This window comes from Zonotrichia albicollis, chromosome 6 (genome assembly GCF_047830755.1).
Source record: "Zonotrichia albicollis isolate bZonAlb1 chromosome 6, bZonAlb1.hap1, whole genome shotgun sequence".
NCBI lineage: Eukaryota > Metazoa > Chordata > Aves > Passeriformes > Passerellidae > Zonotrichia > Zonotrichia albicollis.
The window spans coordinates 37,403,697-37,422,744 of record NC_133824.1 but is presented as its reverse complement, the minus strand read 5'-3'; the positions used below and the strand labels follow the sequence as shown (position 1 = coordinate 37,422,744).

The window sequence follows — 19,048 nt, the reverse complement described above, 5'->3', positions numbered from 1 at the left end:
CACACACACACACACACACACACACACACAGAAGCAGTACAAACACTTGTCCGTGCTTCTTGGTACTTCATGTGCTTGTTAACTCTTCTGAACTGGCTCAGTGAAGTCAAACTAGTTGATCCCTTAAATTCTTAAATATTTTTGTTGAACCTGTGGTTTTAGGATGCAAGTGTAACTTCAGCACCCCAGTTTGTTGTGGTGCGTGCCACCTTGACTCTGGCGGTGTTCTGCAACAGCCTAGGTATCGGAGTTGCTCTGAGTGCAGCAGATGAACTCTTGGTCTTTTGCAGGGCTGAAGGAGGAAGAAGACATGGCTACATGGGGCACCTGACAAGGATAGCAAACTGCATTGTGCACAGCACAGATAAGGGGCCAAACAGCACACTAGTCCAGCAGCTCATCAAAGGTATTCATTCATCCTGACTTTATCTTCAGGGCTTTCGTTATTAAATGCTGAGGATATTAAGCAAACTTAAATTAGAAGGCAGCTGTTGGATTAAGTAAGAAAAGAACTGGATTACTTCTGAAGTATTGCATTTAAGGCAGTTCCATAAACAAATGCTTAAGTATTTTCATTTCAAACAGTGTTAAAGCTCCCTGAAATAGATGCGAAGAGGTAGTGACCTGTTTAATTTGGACTTGTTTGCTAGATGGAGTTACATTTATGGATTTAGGAGGATGTATATTTTCTTACCAGTATTTTTGGTAGAGCAGAAAAAAATATTTGAAAATTAAGTGATGCTTCATTGTTGATAGTTTCTAATTGGTTTGGTGTTTTGTTTCCTGTGCTAGAACTTCCAGAGGAGGTGAGAGAGCGATGGGAAACATTCTGCACAAACTCTTTAGGAGAAACCAACAAGAGGAATACAGTGGATCTGGTAAGTAGTGATGGGTAAGGTATGAAAATGACTGCTGCTTTACTTGGACTGTTTCTTTTTGTCATCAGCACTGCCAGTCTTCCAAAATCTAGTGTGCTTTTAAGGAGTCCCTCTAGTTGCTGAGATATGGAACTGATAATTCTTTAGTTTACTTTTCAACTAAAGCCATATCATTAATATTTGTGCAGGCATAATGCAGATGATCAGCTTGTAATAGCTAAATGGCTCATTACCTTGTGTAGCTAATGCCAGGCAATCTGCAAAGATGAGGATTTCTTTACCTCTTCAAGGTCATGTCCTTGAAAACTCCAGTGTGCTTGAGAGTATGAACTGAAAGTGCAGGAGGTGGTGTTGATTGCTTTCTGTGTAGGATGTAAATGACCTAGTACAAGTTTAAGACAGGACTGCTACTTGCACTCCACTGCCTGTGTGTTACTGACCTTGCTTAAGTAACTTTGCTCACTGTTGTGCACCTGCCACAATTCTTCTGCGTGCAGTTGTAGTGATTACACTTTTGGAAAAACACTTAACTCAAGTAGAAGAGGTTTGTGTAATCATGTTAAAAATAGTCTAAGAGCAATCACTTGGAGACTTCAGTAAGCAGAGGCAGTTTCCAATGTCAACAGATGAATTTGTGGATTTTATTTTACCTGACTTCTCCAGGAATGAGTGCTCTGTGTGTGGCTTCAATAACTTCTGCTAGTCTTCTGTTATTTGGACTGTAATTAATTGTTGAATTCACTATTTCAACATAAATATTAACTGGAGCAGGGTGTTAACAGGTGTCAATAGAAGCAATAGGAAGTTCATCTGAAACTGTGCGACTTGTGAACAGGACTAAAAGATGTACATAAGGCATTTTTTTCTTGAGCCTGTGAATACAAAGAAGTTTGTAGCGCTTGCAGATGAATGTTATTTTTCCTCTTGGTAGAAATTATGTCTTGGTCAAGACCAAAAGAAGGATCATGTAAAGAGGAAGAATTTTAGGCTTATGAAAAATGGCACTAATTGGCTCTTTAGATGCATAATCATGCTTGGAGGTACTTGAAAGTACAGTAAAACTGAATCGAAAACTTACCTCCAAACTCTGCAGTTTTCTATAGAATAGAAAGACAAAGCATTAAAACAATTTTTTCTATCTGAAACAAACAGGTGCATTATCTACTATGCCAGTGACCCAATTTATTTGTCTAGGTTACTACCTGCCACATTCATTCTTCCAGTGATGATGAAATAGACTTTAAAGAAACTGGGTTCTCACAGGATTCTTCTTTGCAGCAGGTGAGTTGAATTCTTTTAACAGCTTAAGTTGGTCTTTCTGTAAAAGTAAATTAAGTAATTTTTTAAAAAGCAGTGGAACTTTTATTTTCTCTCACAAGCAAATATAAATCTAGAAAGTTTAAATGAAAACCTAGACATGTGTGTATGCACACAACTGTGTCTTACCAGACTCAAAAGCATCTCTTTGAATTCTTTTGCTGGTAGTGAAAGAGTGGGAGCCTTGTGGCACAAGATTGCCAATAGATCACTTAGATGGAATCAGATGGTTTAGATGCATTATTTGTCGGGGTTACTAACCAAAATCTTTCAGATCACACTAACAGCTGTGTAGTAACTACCTAATCTAATATTGGCTTTGGTGTTTTATGCATTTTCTATAGTTTTTATAATAAGTAGTTGCTTGTTTAAGTTTGAATTGTGGGTGGTGGCTCAATCTTAAAGAATCTGATGCATTTTTATCTGATTAAGTGCTTTTGTACCTATAAGGTGCACCTGTACAAAAACTTGATAAGTTGGGTGCTATCTTTAGCAGATTTAGTGAGAAAGTAAGATCTTCTAATGTCTCTGTGCTTTTCATGCATCCCCTTAGTGACCTGCTGTGCCTAGGCAATCCCAGCAGTTCCAGGTAGTTAATCTGGAGAAATGCAGATGGTCCAGTGCTGCTTCTTTCAAGTTTGTCTTGCTGTATACCTCCTCCTTTTATATATATTTTCTTTTTCCTTCAATTTTCATAATGCCTTAATCTAAACTTGGGGTTTTTTGATCGTACTTTTGTTTTCTTTCCATATTCACTTTGTTCAACTTTACCACCATACTGTGTCCCCTCAGCTACCTGGGCAAGAAACCAAGAGTTGACATCACAGCTTTATTTCCTAAAGTATCTTGACGTTGGCTGACTTTACACATGGAAATAACATTATTAAAAGTCCCTAGAGGATGTGTAGTAATTGATAATTTAATGATAGTTCTGGGAAATAAGAGACAAAAGCTATTGTTAGAGACAGATGATGCCCACATGTACCTACCTTAGTGTATATACTGATCTGCTGGCAGTTGACAGTTGACACTCCTCTTTATTTAAAAAACCAGCACAGCTGTGTCAGTGACACTGCACTGAGATGTAAAATGCTCAATTGTTTCATTCTTCTAATATTTAATAGATGCTGCTGGTGTGTGTGCCTGAGACTGATTTTGCTAGTGATACCTGCATAATAAATATGCTTTAGTATCTATATATAGTTTACTTTTCTGGTTCTTACTATTTATGACTTCATGTTATTTTGAGCAGAGACAGCTTTTTCTTTTATATAGTGTTGTTTCTCTGTTTCTTTGGGGTGAATTTGGAAAGGTGCTGGTTAATGTTAACAGATTAAACTTTACTGAAAGCTGTTAGATTGGCTTTCAGATCAGTAAATGTGAGTAGGGTTGTAATTGATGCTACCTTTCAAAATTCAGAGGTTAAGACAAATCCTTTTCCTGTCCTTTTATGTTTAGTTTAGATAGACTTTTATTTCTTTGAAGCAAAATGGGCATAGAGATTTTAGAGTATTAGTAGAATCATTATATCACTGTCGTTGGTCCTGGGGTTGCCAGGCCTTTTCTGATTATCAGATGCAACAAATGACGTCCAATTTTATTGACCAGTTTGGCTTCAACGATGAGAAGTTTGCTGATCAAGATGACATTGGCAAGTGAGTATAACACTACACTGAATTTGGCTATAGTCTTGTGTGTTTTCTGTGTTTTTGCCTGTGGTTTTGCTGGTGATAAGTACAAGCATTTACTGATATGAAGCAGTTGCCAGTCAGTCCTGTCTATTTGTGCTATCTGTGTGCATTGAAAGAAGTTTCCCTGAACAGAGGGAAGCAGCAGCTTCTCTTCTTTTTCTAATCTTCTGGTTATACCAATGTTGAGAAGACTGTGCTTGTGAACTGAGTTATAATAAAATACTGAGTTATAACTCTACTTTTTACAGACAGCTAAGGCTCTCTGTTGACCTAACATTGTTTGGGTCACGTTCACTTTCTGTCTGTCTCAAAGTGGGTTTTTTGCCCTACTGATGACCAGATGAATAGCTCTGCTTGTGAGTTTTCCTGGAAAGGATGACAGGAACAGCATGTCTCTGAGTATATTTTTCTGTAGGGGAGAGTAAGGAAGGGTATTGTAAATCTACCTTTGTTTATAAGTTCGAGGCAGTTAAGACTCATTTCTGCAAATAGTGTTAGTGGAAGATGAGCAAATGAGAACAGTCTTGGTGAGGTTAAAAAAACCCAAACTAAACAAAAACCAGCACACAACAGAAAACACCCCTCAGAAAAGCTGGTATCTTTCTTTGTAAGTAAATGGATGCATTAAAGGGAAAAGGGGAGAATAGGGGTTCTTGCAGATGGTAAAGTTTATCATTGTTTTTATAAGATTTCATCATTTGGGATGCCAGAACATGCAGGTAGGAATAAAAAGCATTACTTCAAGATGGTTTTTAGAAGGGTGTTTTTATAATAATCTCAATGCTCTTCTGTAAGACATGTTTAGTAATTGATGTCTGACTGAAGCTTGTGTCTTCCATACAAGAAGCATTGCTGCTTTTTTACACCACAGAACCTACTGAGATTAGAGATTAAGATATGATAGATACAGTAACACAGGATGCTCCTTTACTTTGTTAGAAGCAGGTGGATTTTGGGAAGGATGGGAATTGGAATTCCTTTAAGTTCATGCCTTTGGAAGTCTGTTCTCTTGGTAGAAGGAAGATGACTACTTGCATAGAGGTCTCAAGACTTGTGACAGGTGCACTGATGATGTGCTCAGGAGTTGAATTAAGTTGAGAAGTTACTTTAAAGTTAAGCCTTCTGTGCAATAATCAATCACACTCTAAGTTACCTGCATAGCATCATGCAGTAATACAGTCACACTCACAACTTTGGTTCCTTTAGACCACTTATCTTTTTTCTTACTTGGGAATGCAATGAATACTAGAAGGAGGAGTCATGTGTGCTCTGCTGAATGCACTCATGGCTAAACAAAGAACATATGAACTCTTCTGATATGTAAAGATGTGTCAAGCCTAATATATAGTGTTATGTTTGGGAAAATATTTCCGTGATTGGTTAAAAAAATATTTGTGGGGTTCTTTTGTTAAGAAACAGAACTTGATACTATTTTTCATTTTGTTTCTTCCTGTTGAAAAGGTCTTTAGAGATAGAAGGATGAAATCAGTTAATACATATAAGAACTGCAGATGCAGATGTTTGCAGAATTTTGAGGTATATCATGGTAGTGCATAGTCAGGTTAAGCATTCTCTAGGTCTAGATTTTCTCCAGTGCATAGCTATACAGTATTTGAGATTTGGATATACAATTTCAGTTATACTTGTTGCATACACCTAACTCTAGATGGCAATGTTCTTTGTTTTTGTTAAAAATATTTAATGGTTAAAAAAATCACAGGAATGCCAGGTCTCCTTGGTGTGTAATTTTGAGTGCTTTGTGTTGGAGACTATCTTTTATCTTCTATTTTTAGATTATTGGATATAAGAAACCAAACAGAAATTAAATGTCTTCATGTCACAATAGAAAGTCCTGTTTTATTGAGTACATTTCTTTTTTTCTTGTAGTGTTTCTTTTGATCGGGTTTCAGACATCAACTTTACCCTCAATACAAACGAAAGTGTAAGTATGTGTTCCAGTATTATCAGAAAAATTACTGTCTTTTAAGATTTGGCATGACCTCAAAGTTTTGGCAGTGGTTATATGTATTCCTTTTATGTGGAAATCACTGGAAAATAATTACCCTGCTTTATTCTCATATCATGAGATTTGCTAATTGGAAGACACTATTGTTCTTTCTGATCAGTATTAAGTAGAATTGCTTCTAATTTGTGTAACTGGGCTTAGATCTGATTTGTGCATATTGTGCACTTGTGTTTTATGATTAAAGCTATTTAAATCTTCAGTGAGATAGGAAAGTAAGGACAGAGTCTCTGAACCTCAATATTATTTGTTGGTTGAGCTAAAATGACCCCCCACTACAGAAAATGAAGCTAGAGTACTTGGTGCTCTGGTTGTCTGGAAAGTTCTTTGGGGTCACTCCCACATCCCATTTTTAAACATGGTGGAAACTCCTAAGTGCTCTTTGCTCCACTCAGCTTGTTATGAGCCAAGTAAAACAAGCAGCACTGTATATTTTCTTGACAAGCTTTAAATTAAGACATTCTGGTTTTCTGCTGCTTTTAGAGAAATGCTTTAGATTCTCTTCAAAATAGGAATTTTCAAGATGTTTACTAATGTAATATGGATTTTTTACTTCTGCTGTATTTAGGGCAATATAGCCTTGTTTGAGGCATGCTGTAAGGAGCGGATACAGCAGTTTGATGATGGTGGTTCTGATGAAGAAGACATTTGGGAAGAAAAACATATTGCATTTGCACCGGAGTCCCAGAGGCGTTCCAGGTGAGAAGGGTGTTTCTCATCCAGACAGCAGTGTAGTGAGCATGCAGTAATACACCTGTCCTCTGGTTCAGTCTGTCTCTTAGTGCAGACTGTCCAGCATAACTAGGTATTTCCATTCTGTGGAGAATTGAGTGGGCATGTGGCGCTAGTGATTGGTTTTCCCGCCATAATTTGCAAAAGGTGCACTTTGGCTTTCATAGCTTGTTGATTTTGGTTTTTTCCCCCTGCTGTATATTCTTTCCTTCTGCTTTTAAACTGGCCTGGCTGTCCTTGCTTTGGACAGGGCAGTCCAGCTCCACACCTCTATTAGACCTTGCTGTCCTCACTACAGTACCAATATGGCTGTGAACAAAGGAAAATGCATTGAGTGGAAGGAGCAGCTAAGCCCCAAAACTCAGGGCTGTGCAGTCTCCCTCAGTATCTACTGAAAGCCTTGTCATGTGATCAAGTGAAAAATCTTAAACCTTTTTAATTTGAGAGAGGAATGAGGGGAATACTAAGAGCTAAAAATTATACCTCAAGTAATCTGTCAGAAATAATTGTAATTTACTCTAGCCTGCAACTCTGCAGTATTTCATTGTGCCCAGGGTGTTACACTAAACCCAGGATGTAAACTCTCTCTCTGTATTTGTAGCTCGGGCAGTACAGACAGTGAAGAAAGTACAGATTCTGAAGAGGAGGATGGAACTAAACAGGACTTGTTCGAATCCCACACCAATACAGAGGACAAAATGGAAGTAGACTTAAGTGAACGTACGTAGCTTTTTTCTGGTGCTTTGGGTTATAGGAAATTGTTAGATCTAGCAGCCTCATTTTGTAGGAGTTTCCTTGTTGACTGCTTTTATTCCAACTGTCTTAGTCTTTCTCACTTGCCACAGAGCATGCACATATTGAGAAGTTTGAATTCCTTACATGTCTTAAATTATTTACTCTCTTTAAAATTCCTATTTCTACCCTTCAAGAGTTAAAAAAGGAGTAGTCAGAAAGGGGAGGATTAAATGCTTGCTTATTAATACTGAGTGACTACAAAACTCTGATATGTTACTATCCAAACCCAAAAGATGGTCCTTTTACTGGAAGCCTTTCAGACCAGCTTTTTGTCTAACAATGTTCTTTTAGAAGACTTCCCCTCTGAAGATCAGTGAACTTGCATTGTTCTGGTTTCAAATGTGAGTGAAAGATACACATCAGGAGATTCTTATGTGGAATCTTAAATGATGTAATAGATTGAAAAGTTTTCACATTCAAGTCAGACTAAACTGGCTTTTGTTAAACTGGCAATGTCTGTAGGTAAAAGCCCTGTGTTTATCTAGACTGTAAGGAATTAAATTAGAAGGAAAAGTTAAGGGTTTTCTTTTCTTTTGTCAGATTGGTGTCGTTGGCATCTGTGTGTCAAACAAGTTTTGATCCATGTGGGTCTCCTCCCATATCTGCCTGGGTTGGAATTTCTAATTGCTAGTCAGAGCTTCCTTTTCAGCCTGTTTTTTTGTATGTAAGTGTTAATGAAAAACATGTTTCCCTTGGGTAGGTGAATTTTTTTGAATGGACCTATCCTAAATTAGATGCTGTTCACAGTTGCTTCCAAATTTACAATATCAATAAATATTTTAAGTTGTAAAAAGCCTTAAACTTTTCTGAGATTTAGCAGTGGTCTTAGTGCATGAGAAATTATTTGAAGAAATTGAAGAAGGGGTAAAAACTTTTGTGGTTTTCATTTTTATAGAAATTAGTTTGAAAAATGGTAACAAATATTGAGGTTAATTTAAAGAATAAATCAGGATTGTACTTGTGATTGAAAATGTTTTATTAGTTTTGTTTTCAGATAAACTTTTTTTTTTTAGCAGAGTGCTGTGAATTACTGATCTTAAAATTCTGCCTTACTAGCAGAATTTTCCTTTTAGGGAATACATTAATTTTTTAACAGGATATACGGGATTTTTCTGCATGTGCTTTCAAGTCTAGTTATGAATCTTGCTTCTCTTTATGAAATGTACATAGAGGGAATCAGTGTTAGGCATATGTGCACTCATGTTCTTTATAGAAATTTGTTCCTAATGACCCTGGTGATGGTTTTTCAGCGCCTAACTGGTCAGCAAACTTTGATGTACCCATGGAGACTGCACACGGTGCCAGTCTGGATTCTGTTGGCTCTGCTGTGTGGAGTACTGAAGCACCTGTGCCAGCTAAAGAAACTGGCTGGGCTTCCTTTTCTGACTTCACATCCTCTTTGAGGTAAGAATGTCACTCATTCAGGGTGAGTTTGGTTTTCTTGCGGTGTTGCTCTCTGCACAAACCTGTGTTGCTGGTCTATGTAAAGTGTCTGAAGAATGTTGTGTGTTCCAGCAGCATGTGTCTGTGTGATCTCCCTTTCCAGGTGGAGTGGGTACTAGTGTTTTGGGCTTTTAAAATTTCATATTGTTATGCAGCTGTGATAAATAGGTAGTTCTGCATGATTTTGAGAACACACAAGATAATGCTGTTCTTTTTTTGGATTGAACTCTACACTCTACTGAAGTCTTTTGTATGTGCCTAATTACTTAGATGTAAATTTTGACTTGCCAAATATTGGCAGTCAGGAACTAATTCCTTCTCATATTGGAAGACTTTGATTTTATACACTTTTTTTTGACTTTCTGTCTGGGCATCAAAACACCTCAGATATAAAAGTATGATTTTTTCTTCCAACATAAAATTGTGTTGTTTCATGACTGAGGCAGGTAAATTGATAATCAAATTAAGGGCCTAGAAAATGAAGACCTGAGTTGCCACATTACTGAATAGAAGATACATTCTGTAAATGGTGACGTGTTTTTCCAGTGGCCAAATCTTGTCATCTGAGTTCCTTTAAAATGAAAAACTTGTATCTGTACTGTATATAAAATTAAGTAGTGAAATCACTTTTGTAGTGCTTCATGACTGCACTGGCAGTTTCAACAGAGAACTATCAAGTTGGAAAAATGCATTTAGCAAAACAGTAAAAAATATTTGGAAACATTGCAAGGAGCTGGTGATTACCTGTATGCCTTAGTTACCAGGGACATGTCCACTAGTACTTGTAATGTAACAAAATGAAGTGAAAATGAGATTACCATCTAACATGCTCAGCTCAGTTCTGGTGCATTTTGCATTACTAAACTTCTATTGAGTATGTCTTTCCAGCACTCTTAGAGCAAACATGCTTAATTCAGTTTCAGTATAGTTCTAGGCCTTACAGCTTTCATAGAGAACTAATACTGCCTTAAGAACGCTTCATTTTGCTACTCAGAGATGTTTCTGAAATGTTTTTTTAATTCTATTTGAAGCTCAAAAGACTCCTTAAGAAGCAATTCTCCTGTGGAAATGGAAACAAACACAGATCCAGGTGATCCATTGAGTGCAAATGCAACTACTCATACAACACAGCTAGAGAGTAAGTAAACTGCACTGCATTTCCAAATGCTAATGGCTTGATCATAGGAGTTGCACCTAGGAAAAATCTCCATGGACTTCAAAATTTTAGATTTAGACTCCTCTCTGGCTCTGCTGCTGTTCTGATGGTTATTAAAAGTGACTTTTCAAAGAATTTATAAACTATTTAAACTAGTTTCCAATTTAAAACAAGAGCCAGTGTTACTGATCCAGCTAAAAAGTTTGCACATCATGAAGAGAAAAGCATTACAAAGATACAAAGTTTGTAAGTTTGTTGTGTTAGACAATCTTCTCACTTGTGTCAGCATTTAGCTGAGCTGATGCCCAAAAGGAATGGTAGCCTCCAGTCTTGATCTGTGGGGCAATGGGCCAGTAGCCTCAGTGTGTTCAGATTTCTCCTCCCTGCTCATTCCTTTCTAAAGCCACCTTCACTGTGCCTGCCCTAATCATTTGTTCAACGTGTATGAACTGGTAAAAGGACAAAAATATTTCTATGAGCTTTTTCTCTACCTATTATTACCAGAGAGAGCAAGAAGTGTGGGTGAGAAGTCCATGCACACTGAGCATCCCAAAGATTTGTCACTACTCAGAAGCTTAAAGTCAAATTTGTGCTGTGTAGACTTGTCATGAATTTGACTGTACAGAAAAATAATTGGTCACCATAATCCTACTAAGACCTTGTTTAGGCAAAACTGTTTCACTAACCACTGTCAGTCAAAACTAAGAAAGCTACAACTGTGGCTTTTCCTTAAACCATCTGTAAGTAATACTCATGCTTTCTATGCAGCACTTGCAGAAAGGTGACATTCTCTGTAAGGAAGAATTCAGTATGCAAAACTGCAAAAATACTGTTCTTGATATATTGGCTTATGTGCTTGTACATGAGATAAAAACATAGCCAGCCATATGCTAAATTGCTTCTATTTCTGCTTGCAGCCCCAGGAAGTGTTGCTATGGAGGCCAGCTCAGATGGAGAGGATGATGTGGAAAATGCAGACAAGGTAACCGAAACAGTCATGAATGGCAGCATGAAGGAGACACTGAGCCTAACTGTAGATGCTAAAACTGAAACTGCTGTTTTCAAAAGGTAAGGATGCCTGTTTATTGTCTTCCCACCATGTAAATAGAACTGTGTTGATGGAACACTGTATCATCAAAGAGAGTTTAAGTGATAATTCCTGAGGCACACTAGAAACCTTTCAAAGTAATTGTTTTAAAATTTGACTTCTAGTTAGTTACTATAACATGTGACTTTACTTATCAAGCCTTAGTTTCAGTGCAAGGTTATAGCACAGGACTGACTCAGCTTTTGTCCCTGATGCAAAATTGTGCATTTTTCATGTACAGTTCTTTTAACATTGCACATCAAAACGAAGCTTTTAAAACTTCGCACAGAATTCTTAGATTTGGATTGGAATTTCATTCCTATCATCCAGGAGGATGTAAGCAGAAGTTGAAGGCCAGCCAGGCACTGCTTTTGAGTGTAACTCATCAGACACTTGGGGTGATCACTGCTGGTGGTGTGCACAATGGTGTTAAATCTCTTCTGGACTACAGGTGGCACATGGAATTCTAGAATAACTGGAAGAACAACTTCTTAATTTTGCTGTCTTCTGATACAAAGATTCAGGAATAAGTGTCTTGCTACATGGTCAAATTGAATATTATATCAACACTGTGATCCTTTTATGAGAATAAAGCCCATTTCAGCACTGTCTACTCCATGCCATCTACTAAGATATTGTGAGCTCAGATTTAATGATCAAGTGCTTTTTGTTTAGTATTATGTGCTTTTGTTTAATATTTATGTAGGGAAACAGAGGCTACAAACAATATGACATGCCAAAATTTTGCTTTTATTGAAGCTGACGTGTTCTGGCTCCACCCTGATGTTGACAAATTGGAACACACTGCTAGAGCATTTTGACATGCAACCCTCTTCTTGTTCTTCTAGAATAACTTTCTAGTATCTGTCCCTATTCTAGCTTTAAATACTAAAAAGAAATTGTCAGTATGTCTTGGAAATTGCTTAAAAAAACCAACCCCAAGTTGGTTTCTAATTCCAGTATTAGAAACTTTTCCAGTGTTGCTCCTTACACTGCCTGTAGTTTAAATTAATTTACTTCATTAAAAGTAGTTGAAGATAATTCCTGAACTATCCAAAATATACAGACCTTGAAAACCAAGCAGCTTTCCACCACTCTTTATTCCATCCTTATGGTTATCTGAGTGACTTAACTTCTGATGGTTTTTCAGCACAAAGGAGAGGGAATTTGTGGCTGCACAGTGTTTCTAAATCAAATGGCATTGATACAGGAGTGAACCACAGCACTTTAGAGAGGTGTTGGGGCTCTGTGCACATTGATGTCACATGAAGCCATCCATAGTGCATTGCTGATGTAGTAAATGATGTGTCTGCTCTCCAGTTTGTTGTCTTTTGCACAATGCTTTTACATGGTCTTCACTCTTTGATGTTCACAAATTTGGTTTAGTTATCCATTGTGTCTTTGAACTTCTCCTTAAACTAGTTTAGCTCACATGCATTTTCAGGTTGTGTGACTTGTGATGCTGGTGCAAAAACTAACATGAGGAGGCAGCACCTGGTGACAGTTCCTGCCTCCCTTCATGGAATTACCTGCTAGAACTGTAGTTAAAAAGACCTAGAGGTGCAAAGGGATGCAATATCATAGAATTGCCCCAGTCAGAAGAGACCTTGAAAGTTTATCTGGTCCAATCTTTTATGGGAAATGGAGCCCAGATGAGATTACCAGGCACTCTGTCCTATTGTATATTGAAAACTTCTTGGATCTTGATTTGGAAAGGAAATGTCAAAGGAAGATACAAGGGGTCTCAAAGATGAGGCCTTAAATGTCAAGACTGTTCTACTCTGATAGACATGTGCAGCTTCATAGTGAGTCAATGCTCAAGTTGCATTTTTTAAAACCAGCTTGCTGGGAGAAGGTCTAAAGTAAGGGATAGTTAGAGTAGTGAGGGGAAGTCCTGCTCTGGCCTGTTTGCCTTTCAAAGTGGATGCTTCCAGACTTCAGCTTTATCTAGGTTTCTGTCAAAAGAAAATTGATGGTGTTGAAGTCAACATTGAGGGGATTTATAAGTGCCGTAGTGAATTTGTGGAAAGCTGCAAAGGACAAAAATGTGATTTCTGAACTTAGTTCAGAGTGGAGAACAAGTAGGAAGAATGCCAGCACAGACTGCCTCTTTAAAAAATAAAAAAACTGAGGACATCACTTTCGATGGTGATGGTGACAAGTATTTTATTTGGAAGGAATGCAAAGACTATTAAGGCAAATGAGATGGGGAGATTAGATGGGGAAAACTTGATGAGAGATTGCAATGCAAAAGACAGTATTTTTGCAGGCTCTGCAGGATAGAAGGAGAAAAGAGAAGGATTCATTGAAATTTAAAGGATCCATGGAAAGGAGAACTGTGAGAATAGGAAGAAAACCAGCAGAGGAGATTGGCACTTCTTGAATAAATAGATTTGTTGCTACAGAGGTATAAGATTGATTGTCTACTTCAGAGCTACTTTATAACTGTCTCTTGCAGGTATATATGCTCAAATTTGTGTTTTAGTTTGCTCATAATGGTGTGATTGAGGTGGAAGAGGGTGGAATAGAGAGGCAGAAAAGTTTGGGTTTAGAGGCAAACCAGAAGATTTGTTCACTAATGACTTTTGAGGCTGCCTGGTTACATGGTACTGTCTTACATAGTGTGAATGTACAACTTTTTCACTAAACTTTGTTTTTGTCTACAAGAGGCAGTTTGTGAAGTAGATTGGGCTGCAGTCTTTGTACCCCATAAACCATACATAGTATTCACTGTGGAGTTACTAGGGAGTTTATTATGTAAGATAGTGGTGAGTTAATGATTTTGCTGGTATGTTTCATGGACAGACGTTATTAATGCCAGTTTCTGAGGGAATCTTGAATTTCTTTTATACTTTCTTCCATTTTTGCATTCTTCTGGCTTCAGAGTGTTGAAATCCTATCGGTATGTATAGTAAAGGCTCGTGATTGTTACCACTTCAGGCATCACATACATTCCTTTTTTCCTTTCTGATCTTATTTGCAATCACTGTGTTTCCTGCCCTTTTATCCAGTCAAGTTTTAATGGATGTAAGCACCAGTGCATCATTAGGTGTTTGTGAAGTCTAGAGCCATGTGCTTGATCTTCATATTGCAGTCATAACTTAAAATCCATTTGCATGTGAAATATGGACCTGTCTCAGTTTTCTCCTGTTGCCTGAAATTCCCTGTAAATAAACTTCAAATACATCAAATAATGACTTTTTGTTTTGTTTTGTTTTTTAAGTGAGGAAGGAAAATTGACTACCTCGCAGGATCCTTCTTGTAAATATGTAGTAGAAGAGAATACAGAGGTTGCAGAAGAGGTCCCTTCAAGTCTTCAGCCTACTAACAGCAGTCCAGAACAGAGGTAACTGTATTCAAGGATGCTTTCAATTCTCTAAATAGCAGTTTGTGTGCTTTTCTAACAGGATTGATCTAAAGAGATTGAGTTTAGCTCAGTCTAAAAATGTGGTTGCTTTTATTTTAATAAATTCTCCCAAGTTGGATTTTCAGTTGTTTCTAAGACTCTTGAGTCATCAAAGGTGTATTTTTCTTGCAGGGAGTTGTAAATATCCCATTCTGTTCTGTGACAGTGTTACCAAGTTAGAATAGTGAATTGATGCACAGAACTCCACTGTGTGTTCTCATTGTACTCTAGATAGATTAAAATATGTGTGTTTGACAAATTTAGATTCTGTGTTTTAAGATTTATTTATGAGCCAGTAGTTAACTAGCTCCTTTCTTCTAATTTTCTGCTCTGCATAAATCTCAAACTTGATCAAGAAGGGGATTCCAGTCAGAAAAAACAACCCTGTATACCTCAAGTGGGAGACCCAAAAACTCTTTCACAATGTCTCCTAGAGATGCTGTCTTTATCAAGACAGCAATATTTTTTTAAAATGTTGATAAGTATTATATTGTAGGGAAAAAGTCCTTGGGTGCTTGGTTATCTTTTGAGTAAAAATGTTTGTCTGAACCAATGGAGCGTTCTCAGAGCTAGCAGTTTGCTAGTTTGCCTTTAAGTTGTGGGAAATCTCAAGGAAGTGTAGGAAATGTCACCGAATCCTGCTGGCTTCAGCAAAGCTCAGAACTTTCTCTAAAGGTGGCTGTTGCAGTAGATCCTCGTAAGCACAGGATTAATACCAAGATAAACCTAATGGTGCTTTTGGGGCTCCATGTATGTATGACTAGTGGAAGGAGTCCCCTAGGTAGGTCTCTGGCTGGTGCCTAGCAGGAGTCATCTCTGCTAGGAGCCCTGTTCTGTCATGGACTTTTTTCTTGGACAGTTAACAAGTGAGTGATGGTTGTGCAGACTGTCACACTTCCTGTCCATGCAGCATTTGTTTCTTACCTTCCAGCTTTCTCTAAAAAGTGTTTGCTTTTATCTAGTGCTGTCTGTCTTTTCTCTAATGTTTACATATGTTTTTTAAAAAGTGTTTTTAGAGCTTAGCAGCCAAAGACTTAGCTAGGGGGCTTCTGCTGGTCATGTGCATGTAGAGCACGGACCCCAGAGTGGCTTCTCTGTGATGTCCACCATCAGAGAACAGGAGTTACAGGTAACTTTCCTCATCTGTAGTTTCAAGCAGTATTTGCATTCTTTTAGAGAATCTTCAAATGTATTCCTCAGACTTGGAACTGAATGGAAGTTGGGATTTTTTTTGCCTCTGTTGCTTGCATATTTTTGATGTCCTCATGCATTGGTTTGATCTCTTTATGCCAGTCCAGAGCAACTGAGCCCATGTTTACACTCAACTTTTATCTAAAAATGTATATACTGTTACTGTTTTCACTCTTGTAGGTTTGCTCTCCATTTTCCTCCGTACTTCACGAACATTTCATCCTAATGGACTGACATTCAAAGTACTTGTGAAAGGCTCTTTGTAGATTAGATTAATAACTAAAGCAATTTTTTAAGATGCTGTTTTTTCCTGTTGTGTCCTAGCTGCTGGCTTTCCAGTGCAACCTTAAATACTCCTGGTATCACATTTTGCCTCAGAATAAGATTTGGATAAGTATCAGAAATGTGCTCCTTATTAGTAATTCTGAATAACACGTCTCTGGAGATCACTTATTAGATCAGTTAATGAAGGCCACACATTCTTCAGTGGTGTGCTCAGTTAATTGAGTGCTGTGCCTAATTAGGAAATAAGGACTCCAGAAATGCTGGACTGCAGAGGATAATTGGGATTAGCATGTTATTAGCACATGTTTCCTTCTTTCACTTCATGGGTTTTGCTACACAGGATCCAGGGTTCTTAGTTTTTGGTTTGGTTTTTATTGCACCTGCTTGAATTTGCTTTGTTTTTTGTATGCTTACATCTCTTTTTTTGGCCTCTTAGGACTGATCAACACACCCATTTAGGAGAGGCATCTGTTAATGGCCCTGTATGATATGTGATGTCTACTGCCTTGGCTGAAGAGAAAGAACTGATGTCCAGGTGTTTGAGTATTTCTGAGGATATCATCTAGACCCTGTTGAAGCCAGTCACTGCTGCACTAATTTCGCAAGGAATCAGGACCAGCAACATTTATATTCTAGATTTTAAGACATTGTACAGAAATTCATAAGTGTAAAAATATTGCACATTGAGAAATACCAATAATTTTTGCGTATGTTTATATTGTATTGTTCTAAATAACGGGGGGCCTGTGAAATAAGATCCTGCTACCCATGTAATGATGACAGTAGTGTTACTATAGTTAAAATGGCTGTAAGAATAGTTTTATAAAAAAGTGAATACAAAAATCTAATGTATTTGAGACATAACTATTTGACAATTAGTGTGACCAAAGTATTTAGCAGTTTTCTTACATTTTTCACCTTGTAAAAAAGAAAAAGAAAATTCATGTTTTTTCTGAAACTGAAATGCCCTATAAATGTTATTTTGGTTGGTTTAGCTTTCAAAAGTGATTTAAATAAGAATTTTTTGGTGTTCAACATTTTACAACAGGTTTTTTAATTGGTAATTGTTTTCTGTATTGTTCTAAACAGATCAAAAAATGTAAGTCTATTGGTAGAGATTTTAAGTATTTATTGCAACAGCTTAGTTGACAAATTGATGTTACTGTAAAGCCATATGTTCTGTTAAGTCTAGTTTGCTTGAAACAATACCTTCCAGGTGAAACACTAGAATATTTGGAGTGCACATGGCTTGTTGTGTTTAAGTGGTTCACCTGCCTTTAAACAGTTCGCCAAGATTTAGTTTAATACCAAGCATTATACAATGGAACATTTCAGAACAATCTGCGTATTTAAAACGCTATAATCCTTTTAGACAAGTCAAGTAAAAGAAATGCTCATGCTGCTAATGTAATTACAGTACCTGCATTTTAAAAGTAAATAGTGTTTTTAATACAAATTTTGGCAGCAGAGCATGTTAATTGGTAATTTCACTGTACTGATCTGTGTGAGGCTTTCATTTGTATGTTCTGAACCAGTTTTTTCACAGCTGGTTTGTGTATATATATAGTGATTATGGAAACTAATTCTGTGTAATTTATAATTTTCTATGTCAGTGTAAAATTCCAACAGCCTTCTCAAACAAACAGAAGCAATATACTGTATATTGCCACATTGTCTGGTGAAAGGGTTAAAATACTCCTGCACTTTTAGACGCAAAACCATTTTTGTTTCTGTAATAGTCATATTCATTTATTTTTTACATCATTTGTTTTTCCTGACCAGTATTTAAAGCCAAAAGGATATTCTAAACAATGGCCAATGATTTCTTTTAGAAGGCGTCCCAAACAACGTGCCTAAACATTACATTGCATACAGAAATAAAAAACCCACATGTATGTCACTGCCCTTATTGCTTTCTCTTTTGCATTTTTGGCAAGGTTCAGTGCACTTGTCCTGAGAAGTTTTTGCCAAGTGATCACTTGTGTGAAAATGAAGGGGCAAAACCACAATATCATAAGTGGAATTGGTAACTATAACAAACTTTTATTTGTACTTTATAAATTATGGAATCCAGTCAGTTTCTAAGTTTTCTTTATCAGTTCAGAATTACTTTCAGATCAGCTCAACCAAAACCATTTTGTGTGTTAGCTTTAAGGTTGGCACCTGTCCTTTTGTCACTTTGATCTGTCACTGAACAAGCAGGTTTGGAAACAAAACTCCTCATTTTGGCACATGAATTGGAGTCAAGTGCAAGTTCCAAATTCAGGCAAACAGCAAGTTGGTTTGCATAAGTTTGATGCTTGTAAGGAGAAAAATTTGTGTCCTTTCCAGTGGAAGTGTTTGTCCCTTGCTAAAATGTTGATTTATTTAGCTCTGTAGCTATCAAAACTGGAGAACACAGTAGATGAAATTGCATCTGGCCCCTGTTGCCTTCATTTCAGCAGTCTTGTACTTGTCCTTCTGTTCACAAGCTCTCATATCAGTCCACTGTTCTGAGGACGTGGGTCTGTTTTACACACTCACTCTATTACTTGCACAAGGAATCCAGAACTTGAAAGCACTGGAGGTGTGTTTGGGATGGGGAGGGAGGGTCTGTGGGTGGGTGTAAACACACCTCTTCTGCCGTCCTTCATCAACACTGCTGTTGATCTGCTGCTCACATAGCCTTACAAAGGTTTGAACATACTGCAAGAATCCTGAATGGCTGTTACCCAGCCTGTGTAATCAGATTGGACTTGCATGCAATGGAATTTGAGTCTTCTTGAGGAAAAGATATTTTAATACATTTGCAGCATGGACTGAAGTCTAATACCTTTGTACGGGTTTGAAATCCTCCAGTGTTTTTAGCAGCAACTAGGATGAAATGAGCTTGCTTTGAAGGGCTTGTCCACTGCCACATTCCACAGTGGTTTTTGAAATGGCTAAAGACTCACTCACTTGAAACTGAGGAATAATGATATTGGTTGATGTCAATGGGCAGTGGATTTACCCCTTAGGATTTCTCTGGAAAAGGATTTTTACTCAAAAAAGAGTATGTTTCAAAA

General features: G+C 37.4%; 1 protein-coding gene across 7 annotated transcripts in view; it reads left to right on the top strand.

The window, feature by feature from the left end:
• The window catches only part of PPP6R3 (protein phosphatase 6 regulatory subunit 3), a 50,636-nt gene extending 32,727 nt beyond the window's left edge, over nucleotides 1-17,909 (top strand). For 3 of the 7 annotated variants that reach the window (XM_005491623.3, XM_014270271.3, XM_074543235.1), the window contains 13 exons: nucleotides 291-406; nucleotides 793-878; nucleotides 2,073-2,159; nucleotides 3,753-3,850; nucleotides 5,774-5,828; nucleotides 6,478-6,608; nucleotides 7,243-7,361; nucleotides 8,687-8,840; nucleotides 9,911-10,017; nucleotides 10,953-11,103; nucleotides 14,007-14,024; nucleotides 14,346-14,468; nucleotides 16,441-17,909. In XM_005491623.3, coding sequence (XP_005491680.1) covers nucleotides 291-406; nucleotides 793-878; nucleotides 2,073-2,159; nucleotides 3,753-3,850; nucleotides 5,774-5,828; nucleotides 6,478-6,608; nucleotides 7,243-7,361; nucleotides 8,687-8,840; nucleotides 9,911-10,017; nucleotides 10,953-11,103; nucleotides 14,007-14,024; nucleotides 14,346-14,468; nucleotides 16,441-16,492 — 1,297 coding nt within the window. In that variant the 3' untranslated portion in view covers nucleotides 16,493-17,909. Of the gene's footprint in view, nucleotides 1-290; nucleotides 407-792; nucleotides 879-2,072; nucleotides 2,160-3,752; nucleotides 3,851-5,773; nucleotides 5,829-6,477; nucleotides 6,609-7,242; nucleotides 7,362-8,686; nucleotides 8,841-9,910; nucleotides 10,018-10,952; nucleotides 11,104-13,391; nucleotides 13,581-14,006; nucleotides 14,025-14,345; nucleotides 14,469-16,440 lie in introns of those variants that run through there. The other 4 variants (XR_012580844.1, XM_074543237.1, XM_074543239.1 and 1 more) reach the window with 4 other exon arrangements.
• Nucleotides 17,910-19,048: the final 1,139 nt, after the last annotated feature.